Source organism: Lichenostomus cassidix, chromosome 7 (assembly GCF_008360975.1).
Source record: "Lichenostomus cassidix isolate B80296 chromosome 7, HeHo_3.0, whole genome shotgun sequence".
Lineage (NCBI taxonomy): Eukaryota > Metazoa > Chordata > Aves > Passeriformes > Meliphagidae > Lichenostomus > Lichenostomus cassidix.
In genome coordinates, this window is record NC_139488.1 from 37604302 (window position 1) to 37623334 (window position 19033).

At 40.0% G+C, this 19033-nt stretch overlaps 1 protein-coding gene across 13 annotated transcripts in view; it reads left to right on the forward strand.

Annotated features, from left to right (window-relative positions):
* TANC1 (tetratricopeptide repeat, ankyrin repeat and coiled-coil containing 1) overlaps positions 1-18904 on the forward strand; it is a 64312-nt gene extending 45408 nt beyond the window's left edge. For all 13 annotated transcript variants that reach the window (XM_085067270.1, XM_085067272.1, XM_085067274.1 and 10 more), the window contains 16 exons: positions 1005-1236; positions 2252-2418; positions 3630-4237; positions 5543-5651; positions 5864-5986; positions 6833-7069; positions 7692-7877; positions 9453-9531; positions 10875-11008; positions 11768-11891; positions 12011-12186; positions 13250-13382; positions 14290-14381; positions 14825-14971; positions 15416-15516; positions 16402-18904. In XM_085067270.1, coding sequence (XP_084923396.1) covers positions 1005-1236; positions 2252-2418; positions 3630-4237; positions 5543-5651; positions 5864-5986; positions 6833-7069; positions 7692-7877; positions 9453-9531; positions 10875-11008; positions 11768-11891; positions 12011-12186; positions 13250-13382; positions 14290-14381; positions 14825-14971; positions 15416-15516; positions 16402-17716 — 3963 coding nt within the window. In that variant the 3' untranslated portion in view covers positions 17717-18904. The remainder of the gene's footprint in view (positions 1-1004; positions 1237-2251; positions 2419-3629; positions 4238-5542; positions 5652-5863; positions 5987-6832; positions 7070-7691; positions 7878-9452; positions 9532-10874; positions 11009-11767; positions 11892-12010; positions 12187-13249; positions 13383-14289; positions 14382-14824; positions 14972-15415; positions 15517-16401) is intronic.
* The last annotated feature ends 129 nt before the right edge of the window (positions 18905-19033 follow it).

The window sequence follows — 19033 nt, forward strand, 5'->3', positions numbered from 1 at the left end:
TTCTCATCAGTTTTGTGTGGGTGTTTGGGATTCTTTCCTTGCCAAAGGGGCTGTATGTTCTCTACAGGAAACTGCTCATTTTACCTTCCAAAAGCAAATTTTGGGGTGGGGAGAGGGGGGAAGGTAAAAGATAAAATGTTTGGCTCTTGTATAACGCATCTCTGTGCTATGATACAGGTTGAGTCTGAATGAAGTTCTAATATTTTCCATACTCTGAGAGTCTGAAGTCATTTTTGTATTAGATTACTATGTTAGGTGTTTTATATTTTCCTATCGAGTGTCTGAATTGCATATTTTATATGAATAATTGTGGGGAAAACATGGGATCTTTAATATATGCAGTCTTTAAAGGGATACATATTCGTTTGAAGCAGTGTTATGAAAGGCACTGAAGTGCAGGCTTTTTATTCACTGTGAACACCATGTCTTCCTTGTGGTTTGGTTTGTTTGTTTGGATTTTTTTCCCCAAAGAAATATGGGTTATGTCCTGTTTTATTTTTAAGTAGTTCACAGCTTTGGAATACTCAGAATAAAGCCAGTTGTCGTATTTCTCCATTTGCTTATGTAAACATGTCTTTAATAGCTGTTTGTCGTTCACTTTCGCCTGATGATCAAATTAGTCCTTAGGTCATGACAGTGTGGGACTTAGTGTTGTTAAATTACAAGTTGCCTAGTCAGACCATCAGGTTACTTTCCTTGTGCCACTTAGTTAATTAACTGCTCACCCCCTGTATCCAAATGCCACAAACTCAAGTTATGTTTTCCTGCCAGAATCTGACACTTTGATTCTTCTCTCTGTGTGCCCTTCAAGGTCAAAAACCTATTTCATTGCCTTCCACCCTGTTCTTGACACAGGCCATCAGAGACTGTTACCATGTTGGATCTAACACTGAAAAGTATTTTGTAGTTAAAAGAGAAATTTAATAATGCTATCATAACTGCACTAACTAGTAACCAACTGAAATACTGAAAGGGTAATGTTTTTTATTTTTAAAATTCTGCAGGTTGTTGCTTATCACTACTGCCAGGCTGACAACACATACACGTGTCTTGTCCCTGAATTTGTGCACAGTGTGGCAGCTTTGCTTTGCCGCTCACATCAGTTAACAGCTTACAGAGATCTCCTCATCAAAGAGCCTCACCTGCAGAGCATGCTGAGCCTGAGGTCTTGTGTCCAGGATCCAGCAGCAGCTTTTAAAAGGGGAGTGTTGGAACCACTTTCAAACCTCAGGAGAGGTATGTTAAACAGGAAATGTCTTGGAAATGGAATCTAAACTGCATAAAGAGGGGAGAAAAAAAATTAAAAATAAATAAAACAGAACATTCCATGGAAAAAGGGATTCCTTAATTGTGCTAGTTGTTTGTAAGAATAATAGATGGGGTTTGAACAGTTGATTTGTCTTTGAATTAAAATTCTGCGACACTTACTAAAGGTTGTGTAAACTTTACATTTACTTTTCTTCCAGAAAAGTGAAAGGTAGCTATAGCTTGAAGTTAAGGCTGGCACATTCACATTAAAGGATTTTGTTTAAGATGCATCTTAATTTTGTCACATGCTTTCTCTTGTAATTTTCTATGCCTAAACACCTGCAAAGTGGATGTGGATTTTGCTCGGTTTTAAAATGGATGTGGCAGTTTTCCAAGAATCACAGTCTCCTGAGCTGAAAAGGACCCCCCAGGATCATCAGTCCAACCACTGGCTGTGCACAGACACCCCAACAATCCCACCCTGTCCCTGAGGGTGCTGTCCAAACGCTCCTGGAGCTCTGGCAGCCTCTGGCTGTGCCCATTCCCCTGGGAGCTTGGGCAGTGCCAGCACCCTCTGGGGGAAGAGCCTTTCCCTAATATCCAACCTGACCTTCCCTTGACACAGCTCCAGCCAATCCTTCGAGTATGGTGTGTAAAAGAAAGCATGTAGCAACGTGATTTCTGTATTTAAAAAAACCCTAGCGAACTCCTCCTTGAAAACAGCTGCTTCCCAGCATATGCCAGCTTGAGCAGATACCTGATCTGTGGCAGAATGGGGAGGTGTTGCCTACGTGTGAACAGAGCATATAATTCCTGTTAAAAGTGTTTGTAATCTTCTAATGCTGTTTTTAATGTCCTAAATAATGCTTAAATGCCATAAAATGTATTGGTGTGCATAAAGATACATTTTTGTTTCTTGACATTCAGAATTTGAGGAAAAAGATGTGTCACTTGATGGGAGAATTTGTTTCTTATCCTTTCCTTTTTTATTTTCAAATTTCAGAGGAGAAGATTCCTGAGGAAGACTACATAATTTTGGTAGATGGTTTAAATGATGCTGAATTTCATAAACCTGATTATGGTGACACAATTTCTTCATTTATCACAAGTATAATGTCTAAGTTTCCTCCCTGGCTGAAGCTCATTGTGACTATAAGAACTAATTTCCAGGTAAAAATACCTTTTAACATTTTTCTTACCCTCAAAGACCAAATGATCATTTATATTGGTGCAGTGGACCGATACAGTACTGGACGCCTTTTTCATTGTGAATCATATGACTACATCTGCCAGTAGAGTTGATAACACAGGAAATGATGACATTTGAGTCTGTTCCCTTGGCCCTCAGGAGTGCAATGTTAAGGTGCAGGTGTGCTTCAGTACAGCCTCTGAGAGTTTGTTTCTTCTCTGCCTGCTTGCCACTAGCACCCAGAGTGTTTAACTGGCTGAACACTTTATTTCTCAACTAAACTTTTAGGTTTAAGAACAGATTTCTGTAGCAGGGACCGTTCCCTCTCTGGAGACTGGAGAATTGTGTCTTAAAACATCTCACTAGTCTGAAAGTGCAGCTTTTTGAAATCCATTTAATTACAAAAGGTGGAATAGAGCTCCTTTTTGTGTTGTGAAAGTCTGGAGATGTTTGTTAAACCCTTCTAATATATGACTCTATGTAAGAAGTTTCTGGTTCTAAAACATTAATTTTAGAAATTTTAAAGTAAAACTCCAGAAGTTTTGTATATGAAGTTTGAGTTAGAAGCTGTAGAAATTTTTCTTTTAAATAAGGGTCTTTTGGATCTTTATTTACATAAACATAGAAGAATTCTGTGTTAGAGAAATATGAAAGTGTCTTCAGGTGAACCTGCTGAAGTGTCTGTGCTGTACTTGGTATTTGCCTTCAGGCAGGTGGGGCCGGGGATGTGTGGATGTCACCTTTCTGGTACATTGTTACTGGAAGGTGAAATGATAAGGGGAGTCTTTTCTCTCTTGTCATTTGTGGTACTTCTTAATAAATCATTCCTTTTGCTTCCCCTTTTCCCTGGCCTTAGTGTCCAATTCTGGTAACTGTTACCCATTTCCTTAACTTTGAAGTGGTCGTTTCTATAGCTCATCCCCTTCAACTGTTGAATTTGGGCAGTAAAGTATTTGAGACCTTCCTGTGAAAAATGATAAAATGTGGAGATACTGTTCAGCCTCTTATGAGGGGGCAGTATTTGGAAAAAACATCTCAGGGATAGGATACTGAATTCCTTTTTAATCTGGTACTTACTACAGAAGAGAAGTGTAACAGAGATGAATTGTTGAGTTCTCAGTACTGAAACAGTGTAATGTCTTTGGTTTGTTTTGTTGTGTTTTTTTTTTCTTCCCCCCTCTCTCCCTCACAGGAAGTGGTAAATTCACTACCATTTATGAGAGTATCCCTGGACAATTTTCCAGACAACAAAGAAATTCATGATGATTTGAATGCTTATATTCAGTACAGAATTAGTAACAGTCAGGAAATTATAAATAACATGTCTTTAAGCGGAAAAGCTGATGCAACTACTATTGGGAAAGTGAGTAACCACCTGATCATGAGAAGCCTGGGATCTTATCTCTATTTGAAACTCACTCTGGATCTTTTCCAAAAAGGTCATTTAGTAATCAAAAGTGCAAGCTACAAGGTTGTTCCTGTCTCTCTGTCAGAGCTGTACTTACTGCAGTGCAATATGAAGTTCATGACAAACTCTGCTTTTGAGCGAGCTCAGCCCATACTGAATGTGGCGCTGGCATCCCTGCATCCCATGACAGATGACCAGATTTTTCAGGCTATTAATGCAGGACAAATAAAGGCAGAACAACAGTGGGAAGACTTCAGCCAGAGGATGGAAGCCCTTTCATGTTTTCTGATCAAAAGACGTGACAAAACACGCATGTTCTGCCACCCTTCCTTCAGGGAATGGCTTGTCTGGAGAGCAGAAGGTGAAAATACTGACTTCTTATGTGAGCCAAGGTAAATAAAACCAGCAGTAATTAATGTTCAAATTTTAAAAATCAGGTTTTTTATGAATGATTGCAACAACTGGTGAGAGGAAAGAGTGATATTAAAACACAAGTGCACCTAATTTTTTCCAAAATGAAAACTTCTGTATATTTAGAGATAGATGTGACTTAAGACGCAAAGTTTACAATGCATAATTGACTCTGTAGAAGTCAGAAGTTTGCATTTGACTTTGCTACCTTAAATGAGAGTGCTATATTGTTATTAATAAAGCAAAATGGTTGAGAATCCCATGCAGCGGCACCTTGTCTACGTAATGTAGACCACAGGAATAGAAGGAACAGATTATTTGGGCTTTTTAAAACATAAAAATATTAAGACATTTTATGCTGGCATTGTTTGTTTGTTCCAGCTCCCTTTCTGTGACTTGGAGAGCAGGAGTTGGTTGAGTTGGAGACAATGGCTGTTACTGTTCGTCATGTTCTCACAGTTGGCTCCCCATTATTTTTTTCATGTTCTTTGTGGTTTACAGTTTTTTGGTTTTAGAAAAGAATAAATAATGCTGACATTTAAAATTATTACCATCCCAAGACTTCTCTGAGCTTTCAAGTGGCTGTAACAGAACCAGTTCTGTAGATGGGACTGGGGGGTTGCAGCCTTGTGGCCTCTCTGGCCCTGCCACGCTGGGAATTCCCAGTGCTTGCCCAGCCAGCAGTGGGCTGCCTGGGCCCAGGTAAAGATTCTGATTTTGGAAAATTCTGTTCAGAAATATCTGAAGATGTGGTGAGAAGTCCCTTCCCACAACTTCCTCCCTCAGCTGAAGAGTTCAGTTAGCATATGATTAATTGTTCAGTTCCAGTGTACAGTGTGATTAACAAATAGCCTATGATAACCTTGTTTTCTCAGGGTTCTGCCACGCTCAGTGTTTCCTAGAACACTGACCACCACTAATATAGGTGTAGAATTACTAAATACACATTTTATCTCAAATTCAGCAAGTATTCAGATCTTATGCTTCTAAAAGAATTGGCTTCTGTCTGAACGCAAAAGGGAGCAGCATGGAAACCATGTCAAAGCTGACACAAGGCTGTCTGTGAGGGGACAGCACAGAACACCCAGGAGTGTGTTTCATCTTCAAAATTTGCCTTTTTTCATTTTGCATTATTTCATTATGGAAGGAATTTTGTTTAAATGTGATGGTACAGTTTCAGTACAACTTCTGACGAAGATGAGCTGTTACAACAGGCATAAAGATATATTAGAATATTTACTTAAATACAGTTATAAAAGTGGTTCTCTCTTAATCCTTTTTATTAGGAATGGACATGCTCTACTGGCTTTCATGTTTTCTCGACAAGAAGGAAAGTTAAACCGCCAACAAACGATGGAACTTGGCCATCATATACTTAAAGCTCACATTTTTAAGGTAAAGCTTGCAGCTTAGTAGGCTTTATGACCGATTCATAAGAATGCGTTGTAGAGATTCTCCTCTGACTTGCTTGAATAATTTGTTAGAAGCTTATGCAAAATACTTGGTCGTCCTATCAGTCCAGATTTTATGTCTTTTTATACTGAGTTGTAGATTAAAATAGAATTCTAATTCTATAGAGAGATTTCCAGTTATATTATTTCTGTTAGGGTCTCAGTAAAAGGACCGGAATTTCTTCCAGTCATCTCCAAGCTTTGTGGATTGGTTATAGTACTGATGGACTATCTACAGCCCTGGCTTCTCTAAGAAACATCTACACACCCAATGTGAAGGTAAGAATATCAGCACTTTTATAGTCAGTGCTTTGTCTGGCACTGTTGCTGTCACCTGGCTGGTGAATGTTGAAGTCAGTATAACTCTTCAGCAGAAAAGCACTTGGACCTGATCTCATTTGTGACAAGCCTTCATGTACTTTTGTAAGCTGTTGCTAAAGTTCAAATCAGTTTTCCTCAATAGTTTTGATGAAAAGAAGGGTTTTGCCTTTTCTCTGCTGTAGCTGTGCTCTGTAGCACAAATGAGTGTGGGTGCATTTTTGGGGGTTGGATGTCCCACGTGGACTTGCTGGACAGAGCTCACCCCTCTTCGCTTCTGTGGGAAAGTGTAGATTGTAAAAGGGGGAAGTCCTGTGAGAGGAAAAGATTTAAAATACCACAACTTTGCACTACTATTTGAATCCCCAGGTTATGGACAGTGCAGTCCAAGTCAATCAGTTGAAATCTGAGCCAACTGCTAAGACTTTTGATTGGAAATTCTTGTGTACCATGAACGCATGCACACATGCTCTGGCCGTTTTTTTGAGATTTGTTTTTTATGCAGTCTGGTTCTCTTAGTGGAGGTAGTTATATAAATTGCAGAGTAGTAGTGAGTCATATGTGTAATTGTGGTGAGAGCAGTGAGTTTCAGGGCAGAGGCAAGTCTTCTCTTGGGAGTGCAGTGGTCAGTAATACAATAATATATTTACTAAGAGAAGATTTTTAACTGGTCTGTTGCTATATATGTGATAATGTCTGCCAATAAAATCTGCATCAAAACTAGGGAGTAACAAATGAGTACCTGATCAAGATATCAAATTCAGACAAATCTAAGGAAAATACTGTTTTGTTTAAATTAAATTTTAGGTGAGTCGGCTGCTGATTTTGGCAGGAGCAAATGTGAATTACAGGACTGAAGTACTGAATAATGCTCCAGTGCTGTGTGTTCAGTCACACCTTGGACACGAAGAAGTGGTCACTCTTTTACTAGAGTTTGGAGCTGCTATTGATGGAACTTCAGAAAATGGGATGACAGCCCTTAGTTATGCAGCTGCTGCAGGTCACATGAACATAGTGTCACTGCTGTGCAGAAAAGGTGCAAAGGTAAGCTGGTGCACAAAGATTGCAAAGTCTGCAGCCAGAAGAGTCATACAAAGGCCTAAGAAAGCTGTTACTGATTACTTAAGTATATAATTACCAGGCATAGGCTTGAGGCATAGTGCTTTCGTGAAGCATTTTCCATGTGCCACCAATCACAACCGTTTGGCAGAGCCATTCAACCAGTTTTGGGTTGAACCTCCCTGTGCGACTTTGTGTCGTGACAATGACCTGTTTTAATCAACTTACCCGTGACTATTACTGAGAGTGTGTTGGAACCTTCTAAGTTGAGGTCAAGGGCATCCCCAGCTTTCTGCACCCACCCTCTGGTTCCCTTGGAGCTGCTGGCTGTCCAGCAGGCTAAGCACAATTTCCCCTTGGGAAGCCTATGCTGACTGGTCTTGGTCACCTTGTCCTTCCTGTGTTTGGCAGTGGTCTCTAGGATTAGTTTTTCCACCACCTTCCCAGCTGCTCAGGTGAGGCTCTTGGGCCTGTAATTCCCCAGATGTTTCTCTTTGCCCTGGAAGCGAGGAGCAAGAGCTGCTCTCTCGCAGTGCTCGGAGTGTATCCTCTCCATGGCCTTTCACTACACTTCTTAACCTCAGACATTCCTTTTTTCCCCCTTCAGGCTGACTTTGCAGACAAGAAGGGCCAGTGTGCTTTGGTGCACAGTGCACTGAGAGGGCACTGTGGAATCCTTGAGTTCTTGCTTAGCCTGGTTTGGGTAGCTGCCTCCCAAGAACAGGATGCCCTGAGGAAGCGCCAGGCACTGCAACAAGCTCTCACAGCAGCTGCCAGCATGGGACACTGCCAGGTGGGTTAGGAGTTCAGGTACTTCCAAATCTGTTTGAAATCATCAGAATTGTGCAACAGTGCTTGCAGCTATTAAAAAAAAAAGGCTTGGAAAGAATTGTTGAAACTCCTGGTATTTATCATGGTCTGTATTAACAGCTAGTTTGAATGTTCTAGCTGAGTATCCAGTAAGACAGTTTGCTTCAGGATTTGTTTATATGTAATTTTCTGTCTATTTTTTCCTATCTGTTTTTGGAAGTTGTCCTAAATCACTAGTGGTGGTGATGATTTTCTGTATCACTGATCCATCCTGTACCTGATATACCAAAGTGGTAATAAAGCCATTTCAATATTTACTTCTTTTAAATCTATTTTTAAATTTCTATAAGATCAAGAGTCTGATCTTTGAAGTTGTTTAGCTAATCCAAATATAGAAATGTCTACATGCAGTTAATTTATTATATGGTATATAAGCCGTTGCTGTCTTACAATATAAACTTCAGGATTCTGAACTATGGTTAACTTTGGATAATTCCTTTGCTGTCATAAAAATTCTTGTTTGCTTTCCACTGATTAAAGTAAAGCAGTCAACTCCTGAATATCAGCAAAATAGATCACATAATTCATAATTACATACCTGAAAATGTCCATATTCCTCTATTTTTAAAGACATAATGAAGCTTAATTCCTCTTAGCTAGAAAAAAGATGCATGTGTTTCATGAATTTTAACAAATTATGTCCTAGAATTTTTAATTCTGGGATTTTCCATACATCGTATACAACAGTTTTCAGACAGCCTGAAAACACCCAGATCCTTTCTTCTTATCCTTTCTTCTTTCCTGCCTTTGCTTTTTCCTGTAGTCTCCCAAACTTTGTTAGTGGGATTCTGTGGTTCTTCTCCCTCACCTGTTGACTGCAACTTCAGTGACCATGTGCCCCATTAGCAAATCTGTTTAAAACAGCCATTAGAAGAGGTTTTGATTCAATAATCCTTTAGCAGGTGTTTTCAAAACATAGATTTCCTTAATAGGTTAGAAATACAGCAAAACTTAATTTAAAACTTATTAATTCTTAAAAAAATTTTTAAAAGTTTAAAATTAGGTTTCAAAATTACCATTTATCAACATATGCTTAAAGCATTCAGGAACAAGTTTAGAAGAACATGTAAAATATAACCAATGTGGAAGGCAAAACTTAGGTATCACCATTTTACAAGACGTATGCAAATATTCTCATTTTTGCTCTTTTGTTTTAGATGATGTGGAATTTCCTTATTGAATTGGGATGATTTATTTTTGGCATTGTTTATTTTTATTATTCTGGTATCTGTAGGTCACATAGGGAGCTCATTAAATCTTACTTGTGCCAAATAACCAATTCACAGAAGGGCACTGGGCTTTTTTTTAACTCTCTTCAATAACATTCACTTGCCTTCAAGTCATATGAAAATCTGCTGAACTTGTTTTGAGCAGTACTGATTTTCTTTTCTGTTGATTATATGCATGGGAGAGAATTGTTTTACAATCTTGCTGTAACATACAAGTGACAACTGATGCTCTTGTGGCTCAGCACATCTCTGCTCACTGTTTTTGGCAGGTGGTTCGTTACATCTTGACAGTTGAAAAGGAGCATGACATGGACATGAATGACACTGATGCCTTGTGGGGAGAGACAGGTATTTCCTTTCTCATATTTTTCCTAATTAGAGGGGCTCATTTAAGAATGAAGAGTTTTTGATTTTTTAAAATTTAATTTTCTGTAATAAAAACAATGGAAAATACTAGTTTTAATAATAAAATGCAGTTTATAAGTATAGAGTTTTAACTTACCAAATCTATTAATCTGAAGTATTGAGGAATTATTTTATATTAAAATTACTGTAAATTACTGACTTTTTAACTGGATTGACAATTTTGGAAATACAGTGCTTAAGTTTCAGTGTTTGAGAACTTCTGTTTAAATCTCACTAGTTTTCAGGAAATGCTGGGCCATTGCATCATTTATTCTAATTAGGCAGTGGAAGAAGAGATCTGCCTTTGGGCATCTGGGAAAGGCCAAATGTTGGTTTTAAGGCAGACTGTAACCCCTGCACTGGCAGTTCCGTTGCATGCCTTGTGAGTGGCATCTCCGTTCCGTGCAAACAGCTGAGGGTGCAGAAGCAGCATTTGGGATGATGGTCAGAGACCTCTCACATCCTAGAGAAACAGATGTGTTTCATTCCTACACGTGTACAAAACCCTTGTTGCAAATCCAGTGAATTCCAAAAGCCATACATCTGTTCCTAAATTAATTCTGTTCTTCGGTATTTTCCTGTCAGTATTTTTTATTGAAATCATTGCATGATGCATTGGAAATCTTTACTCATTGAGGAAGTGAACTCCCTGAAAGGGGGATTTTTGAAGACTCTACTGTTCTGCTTGTAATGTTGATATCCATAAGTTGCTTTCCAGTTGTTCAGCTCTAAACAGTAGTTAAACTGTAACACACTGAAGTTTCATTGAGTGAGGAGGGAACAGGTTAGATATTGCTAAAAAAAGAAAAATTTACTGCTTCCTGCAGTATTTGTAATTTCCTTTATTTTCAGCATTCATTGGAATTTAAAAAAAAAATTGATCATGTTTGAAAATGCCAAAAAATGAGTAATAGGAAATTAACAGTTTGATCCACTTCTTAGTAGAAAATACAAGTTATTAGGCTTTAGAAACTGTAGAGGCAAATCCTTTGCTGATTCTTGCAGAAGTCATATGTGGACCCATTTTCTAAACACTGTTGGCATGACTGATGAGGCTTCAACACAACAAAATTGAAATTTCAAGTTCGGTTTAAAACACAGTATGAGCAAAAAAGAAGAGGGGGAAAAATCATGATGGGGAAAGTATTTTTTTTGTTCTTTTCAGCTTTCAGTAAGTGTCACAGTGAAAAGCTGAAAAAATAGGGATTCAGTTACACTCGCGTACTTTGCACTTGTCCAAAGGCCAAACAGCCAAGAGCTGATGTTAATGCAAAAGCTTTCTCTAGCCCTGACAGCTGCTGCAGGAAGAGGGAAGCTGGAAGTTTGCAAGTTACTCCTTGAGCATGGAGCAGCTGTGACAAGAGCCAGCAGGAGGGGAGTTCCCCCGCTACTCTGCGCCGTCCGGCAGGGCCACTGGCAGGTCTGGCACAGCTTTGGGGATCCTTTGGGAAGTGGTCCCTGATTCCTCCCATCTGTAGTTTTGAAAATAATTAGTGTCAATTTTCTAATATGTGTTTGCATCAGCTTCAGAGGGATGTGCTCAGAAGCTTCACTTCCAAAAACCCTATGTATCCCTTGAAATGACTTAAAAAAGCACATTGGCCTCACAACCATCTTAGTTATAATATACATGAAAAACACCATGAGTTAAAATATTTTCTTTCCTAAAGCAAGATCAGAGGTGATTTCAGATCTTTCATAGTGCTGCTGTGCAGAGAGAGAACCTTGGATTCAGGAGTCTTCCTCAGGCTGGTTGTTCCTGTCAGGAGAAGGCCTTGAACTGTACTCAGGGCTTGAGCTACACAGGACTTCTCAGTGGTTGCCTTGAAAAACACCACAGTCCTCTTTTTGTAAAAGTTCATGACATCATGACTGAAATCTAAATCCGCCAATTTCATAAAATCATTGAGTTGGTAAGAAGGGGAAAGCTCTCCAAGACCATCAAGTCCAGTTGTTCCTCAGTACTGCCAAGGCCACCACTCACCCACATCCTGAAGTATCATACCTGCATGGCTTTTATATCCCTTCAGGGATCTGGCAGATGGGAGCGCCACCCCTGCCCTGGAAAGCCTGTGCCAGGGCTGGACAGCACTTTCTGAGAAAAAATTCTCCTAAATATCCAACCTAAACTCCCACTGGCGCAAGGAATGTATTTTTAAATTGATACTTTCTATTTCAGATTGCTAAACTTCTAGTGGAGCATGGTGCTGATGTGAATTTAAGTGACAAGCAAGGCCGGACACCACTGATGGTGGCTTCTTGTGAAGGACATCTGAGCACTGTGGAATTTCTCCTTTCTGAAGGTAGAAAATAAATAGTGGATTAAGGCTGCACAGATGCACCAGGGATTGTATATATGTGTTAGGCAATTTTTCCTTTTAAACAGAGTATCTTCATGACAAAGTTAATTTTCATTTTACAGGTGCAGCCATTTCATCTCTGGACAAGGAAGGACTGACAGCTCTGAGTTGGGCATGTCTGAAAGGCCACAGGGAAGTGGTTCAGTATTTAGTAGAGAAAGGTGCAACAACTGATCAGACAGACAAAAATGGACGAACACCCCTAGACTTGGCAGCTTTTTATGGAGATGCTGAAATTGTAAGTATAACAAAACAGAAAATTCAAGAAAAAGTTATAAAAATTTAGAGTTGAGAAAAAATATTGCCGACCAAAATAGGAAATTCAGGGAAGTAGCCAAGATGGTTACACTGCTCTCATCTTGACTGCAGTGCAAATGTTTGCTCTGGAAAAGATAATACAGCAAAGATTTTGTAGATGAATAGAAGGAAAAGATTACAGGAAAAGATTTTGTAGATGAATAGAAGCCCAGAATTTTGCTGCAAAGCCACAGAGGTCCCCTGTCAGGGTCCTGGTCAGTTGGTGCCTTCGTAGAGCAAAGACCCTAGGAAGAGGTGTAGAAAGAGGAAGGGCACACAGGTCTGCGTGCACTACGGATAGATCCAAGAGGTCAGCAAGGAACTAGACAGAATAGCACGTGCAGCCTATCACACTCACATCTGTGGTGCTGCAGCTTGCGTAGACAAGGTCTGTTTCAAGTGCTGCCATGGCAGGTAATTCTCCTTCCCTCCTATTCAGCCTTTGTCTGAATTAACTCGAAATTGTAAATAAGCCCTTGGGTTCCACAGTGGCTTTGGCAGTTTTCAGACACTGTGTGAGTTTTTGCAGGTGACACTGGGTACTGGAGACTCTGCTGGGGAATGAGGGGTGTCCAGGCACCTTCCTGTCCCTACATTTGCTAAAAAAGATTGGTGCCAGCTCCCATTTCCCTGGCCAGACTGGTCCCTTCAGTGGGTCTGCGCTCAGCCACTGGCCAGGCTGGGACAGCACCAGTGAAGAGGTCCTTGAGCAGGCCCATGGTTGTGAGTTGCGGGCTCTGTCCACGGGCAAGACTGCTGGTGCCTCTTCCCTTACAAGATCACTGCTGGTCACACTTGGATGAATAATGGCTATGCAAAAGAACTGCTGCCCCATCTAACCTTCCCATGCTGTGGTGCCTTCAGTGGATTTTAGATGGCTGTACTGTACTCTGCAGTATATGCTCAATGTGTTTAAAAGATTATGTGGTACCTTAAATATTTCATTGGTCTGCCTTTCCTACCAAAAGCCATTGTTACAAGGCATATCTCATTTCTTTTCCTAGGTGCAGTATTTGGTGGAGAAGGGAGCAATGATTGAGCATGTGGACCACAGTGGCATGAGGCCGCTGGACAGAGCGATTGGCTGCCGCAATACCTCAGTTGTGGTCATGCTGCTGAGAAAAGGAGCTAAGCTAGGTTAGTGAAACTGCCCTGTACCAGGAGAAACAACTGGGTTCTGCTCTGCCAGAATTAGTTATTTCTGTAAGGTGTATTAAATGACTCAAAACATGAGATTTTTGCACGCTGTCAGGTTTGCAGAAGCCCACTCAAGAGAAACAATCTCCTCCTTTAAAGGCAGACTCAAGACTCACTTTAGAAGTGAGGAAATGCAAGGACTTCTATTCTGCTCCTTTCTTCAATATGTGTTGATGGTGAGGTCTGGAGGTGTCACTGTATGTAGTTACTCTGTCATAATATACTTAAACAAGAAAATGATGATTGTACTGATACATAATTCTGTATACATTCTTACATAATTCTGTATACATAATTCTGTAATACATTGTACTGATACATAATTTGTACTGATACATAATTCTGACACTATTAATGATTTAGATTCAGATTAACAAGTTTTACTTTTAACTGACATTCTTTTAATAAATTATAGAATCATGTATTTTTGCAAAGGGTAGGCCAAAAAAATGTAAATCAAGTGTTGTCAATAGGCAAGTACAATGGTGCAGTTGTGTATGTAATAATTACTGCATCTTTAGTACCTTTGAGTCACTATTTCATATTATTTGGGTATTAAGTATGATCAAATACAGGTTCTTTCTTAGGCCTGAATTTGTGACTTTTATACATTCCTATCCTGGGGTGAAATGTATCGAACCATTTAATACTTGGCTGCTGTCCAGGTGGTGTTAGTGGGGGCATAGATGTATTTTAAACATGTACACTCTAATGATGATGATAATAGTAATATTAGTTCCATGTAGGTTGAATATCTACTGAAGTAGGACTGGGCTTTCTAGTGTGGTAGACAGCAGAAACATACTTTCTTCCCTTTTGTAAGAGACCCTTAAAATTTAACTTGCAGGAAATGCAGCGTGGGCAATGGCCACCTCCAAACCTGATATTCTCCTGATTCTTCTGCAGAAACTGATGGAAGAAGGAAATACACTGTATAAAGTAAGTAGATTGTTGTTTTTTCTGAAAGCAGAACTGTGGACTTCTGCCTGGAGGTAGACTGAATGCCTTTATGCCTCCTTTTCAGCTATATAATCTTATCTATTACTACTCTGTTTAATACAAAACGAGTATCATACTTTTTTTTCGGTACTAATGGTATGTATTAGTATTATGGTATTATGGTGTCCATCAAATACCATTAAACATTTGAGTTCAGAAAGAAACACAAACTCTGGTTAACATACAGGTTCTCTCACTGTGCTTGTCTGACAGTGTAGTTCATACTGTGTATATTTATTAAAAAAATTTGTCTCTGTATTTTCTTCTTGAAGGGCACCTCTTGGTAGATGTTAAATATAAATATTCTTTTTTAAATATAAATATGCTACAGTATTGCAATATTACAAGTTTATGAAAAACCTCTTTTTCCCTAAACTTTGTAGAAAGGAAAGATGAAGGAAGCAGCCCAGCGCTATCAGTATGCATTGAGGAAGTTCCCAAGGGAAGGGTTTGGAGAGGAAATGAAAGCCTTCACTGAGCTGAGAGTTTCTTTATACCTGAACTTGTCACGATGTCGCCGCAAAACAAATGTAAGCTCTTCCTGTTACTCTGCTGCCTCTCTGGCATTGGGAATCTGAGACTTCTATCCTACTGTATTACTGGGGTTGTACGTGGATATTTGTGCTATTTTAGAACCCTTTTCACTGTATCATGATTTTTGGCTTTATTATGTCAGTAAATGGGCAGCTTATAAGATGAGGGCATGTTGCCATGGGGGTCTATTACAGTGGGTCTTGTATCATGAAGTTATTTTGGAATGATGAACTGCTGGATCTTTGTGATACTTTTAAAAGAAAACACTGCCACCACCCTTTGTTATGAAACAGCACAGCCATGGCTGTGCCTGTGTGCACTTCAAGAAAATACCTGCTCTTGCTGACTGGGGCAGGAGCCACTGCTGCAGGCACTGGCTGCAAACACAGAGCTTGCTTTGAGTGTCACTGTGTAACGAGTGGGTTTGATTCCATTATCAGGATTTTGGTATGGCTGAAGAGTTTGCTACCAAAGCCTTGGATCTGAAGCCTAAATGTTATGAAGCCTATTATGCCAGAGCAAGAGCCAAGAGGAACAGCAGGTACTGTTTACTTATGTGCATCTGTCTGCACAATTTTTTTTTAACTTAGTATTTTTAATAACTTGTTCTTTTCTGCTAGTTATATTTCAAATTTGCAAAGGAAGGAATTATTTTTTAGTGCACCTTAAATCTCTACTAGATCTGTGTATTAGATAAAGCCAACCACATCCAAATAGCAATATTTGAATACTCTTTAAATATTTATGAGGCAGTCCAGAAGGTAACAAATTGATTTGAAGGGAGATTATTTTAAGTGCAATAGTGAATAGGTCTACTGCTCCACAGACCTTGGCAGAATGTAACCAGCAGTGTGCCACCCAACTCCAGCACTTCATTATTTATTGCTAAGTTTATAATTCATTACTGGCTGCTTTGATAGGACCCGATATGATCAATCATTAGCAGTTGAAGATAAGAACAAGGGGAGACAGGAGGAACTATCTCTTCAGGCTGGAAGAATAACAAAGTATAGTGGTGTAGCTGAAGTATAGGGAGAGGTAACTTTTTGATTCACCATGTCTTTTCTAAACAGATCAATAAATGGTCATGAAGCAGAGTTCAGCAGGTTCCCTACTCTGGAGGTAACTGTGAAGAGCTTGTGAGACATCAGTTCCTGGTGTTCCCAGCAGCGACTTCTGCTGCCTGCCTGCATGGGGTGTCAGGATACTCAAGAGAAGGAAGGGCTTAGGGCTGGGTCTGCATTTCCATCCTTTTTAAGAATTTCCTGAGGTGGAAGACTTCCAGGTCTTATTTGTCACCACCTGCAGAACGAAACAACAAACCAGGATATTTTGCTACAAATGGTGGAGGTGGATTAGTAGTAGGCAATGTTGGGACTCAGATTTGCCCCAGGTTTTCATTGTTTACTTATTTTTTCCTAAACAGAAAACTACTTGCTGCTCTTACTGACCTACAGGCAGCCACGCAGCTGTGCCCCAGCAATCAGGAGATAAAACGTCTCCTGGCTCGGGTGGAAGAGGAATGCAAACAGTTCCAGAGAACACAGCAACAGAAGCATCAGTCTCCTCAGCTACTCGAGCAAATGAACAATGCCGATAATGAGGAGGAGGGCATTGTACCAGGTGTGAATGATAATTTTAATCTTCAAGACAGGGAAGATGAGCTGCCACACCCCAAAGAATCTGTTTCCCCTCCACAAAGGCTGCAATGTTCCTCAGCTGCTTCATCATCCAGCAGGACTCTTCAAGAAGGTATTCAGAAAGCTCGGTCTGTGTCTCCTCAAAGCAGAACAAGCAGTAAGTACCTGAGAGAGCCAGGTTTGATCATGCAGCCAACAAAGCAGGCACAGATTGTAAAAACTAATCAGCATCTGAGCTCCATCCAGCCTGGAGCTAAACCAGGAAGCAGTCAATGTAGCACCAAGACACAATCTTCTTTGCAGCATCTTCCCCACAGTCCCTTGCCTACCCGGCATGCTAGAAGTCAGTATGTGGATGGGACAAGCACTATGTCATCTGGAAGCATTTCCACAGGTCCTGCTGCTGAACTGTACAATGAGAAGTTTGTGTCAGGCCAGTGTTCCCATCCACAGCATCAAGAGACTCTCTCTTCTCGTTCTTTTGCCAGTAAATCTAAACCTGCTGACAGGTCAACAGCCTCTGCTCTGATGAATTTCAGTGACTCAAGGCAGCAAAGCCCTGTACCCAGTGGTGGCTCTTCTAGCTCAGCCAGCAGTTTTTCAGGCAGTGTTAAGGGGCTGGGCCCAGATGTTCGACTCAAGGAGAGCAATGTCAGTCAAGCTCAGGGTACTGAGCACCGACCTCGTAATACTCCATTTATGGGAATCATGGACAAGACTGCAAGGTTTCAGCAGCAAAACACACAATCTAGTCGCACTTGGCACTCTCAGGCATCAGATGGATTATCCACAAATGTTGTTTCTGCAGGCATTCAGCCCTCAAACTTTGATCAGTTCTTAGTTAAACACTACTCAACTAAAGCATCCTCTACAGGTGCTGCCCCAGAAGATGGCAGCCAGAGCAGCATGCAAGCAAAAGAACACGAGGAGCTCATGTGCCAAATCTCTCCCCCGTGTACAGACAGCAGATCACCCAGCCAAGGTTCTCATTTATACCCTGATGCTGTAGCCAAACCGCCATCCCACAGCATTCAGGACAGCCACCTCAGTCACGTCACCATGGCAAAACCAAAGCGATCATTCATTGAATCAAATGTATAAATACTATTCTGTACATTGACAGGGTAGACCTGGCTTGCAACACCACAGGGTCTGACTGCTCTACAAAACACTGACTGCCTGGGCTTGGCTGGCTCCCAGGGAGTAGTCTTTAATGGGATACAACCACTTCCAACTGTTCCTACCATCACAGGGCAGTGACAGTAACTGGAATAACAGGTTTGTGTAGAAAAACTCAATTAGGGTTGTCCTAGGAGCTTGAGCAGAGAAATCCTTTCCATTACATTTTACCATAAGTAAGCATTTTCTTTCACATAGGGCTTCAGTCTTGGCTTTTGGTTGTGTTGCATATCACACGTAATACTCGTGCCTCTCGAACGCTTAAGTGCTTATGTCTCTCAGCAGCACTAAGGAAGATAAGCTGCTGCAGAATATTCAGATCTGTACATGCATGAATTTTTTAAAATCAAAGTATTTTGTCACTTTTCTATCAGGATCTTCTTTGGGTTGCATGGTGTACATTTAGGAAGCATAAATTTGTGTATGAGTAAACTATAAGCAGCCATGTTTTGACATGTAAATACAGCTATTTTTAGTAACTAGAAGAAATAAAATAAAATAGTGACATTTGCATGTGTATTGAGAGGCTTTGACCATATTGGTTATTGCACTGAAGAACACGATATTATGGCCTATTAACAATAATCGCACTTTATCTAGGGTATCTAATCACCTTTGGGTGCTATCTTAAAGCAAAATGATTTATTGTTTATTTGTGAAAAGGTACAACAAATAAATGTTCAGTAAGTGTTTTTATGGGAAACCCAAGAAAGGGATGGAGTGAAGGTGAAAGTTTGAGGAAAAGTGTATGTGCAGTTGCATGATAGGATGAAGTTAAGAAGTTGGTTTTTTAAAAGAAATAAGGTTTTTAGTGGCAAGAACGTTCTAAAAAATGAACGGCTGCAGTGACATTCCTGTGAGTGCAAATCAGTTGGAGTGCTCAGTTTTATACTCTTCCCATCACACTTGATTACAGTGTTCTGTGTACATTGTAAACAGCTGTACCCAGCTCTAGAAATCCTTTTGCAGTTTGCATTATTATGCTTTAGCTTATTTATTGTTTACTGTTTCTTTGATATTTTGTACAAGTCCTATATTAGTCTTGTCATGTACTTTTATTTTTGCAGAGCTACTGTACTCTTTCCATACAAAATAAACATTATTAATATACGTGTGGGATGAGATGTAGTCCCTGATGGATGCAGGAGAAACTCTCTCCCAGCTTTTCCAACTATGTGTCCAGTAATGGGGAACAGAAAAAAACACATTTTGGTTTGTTAGATTAGAAAAAGAAATACA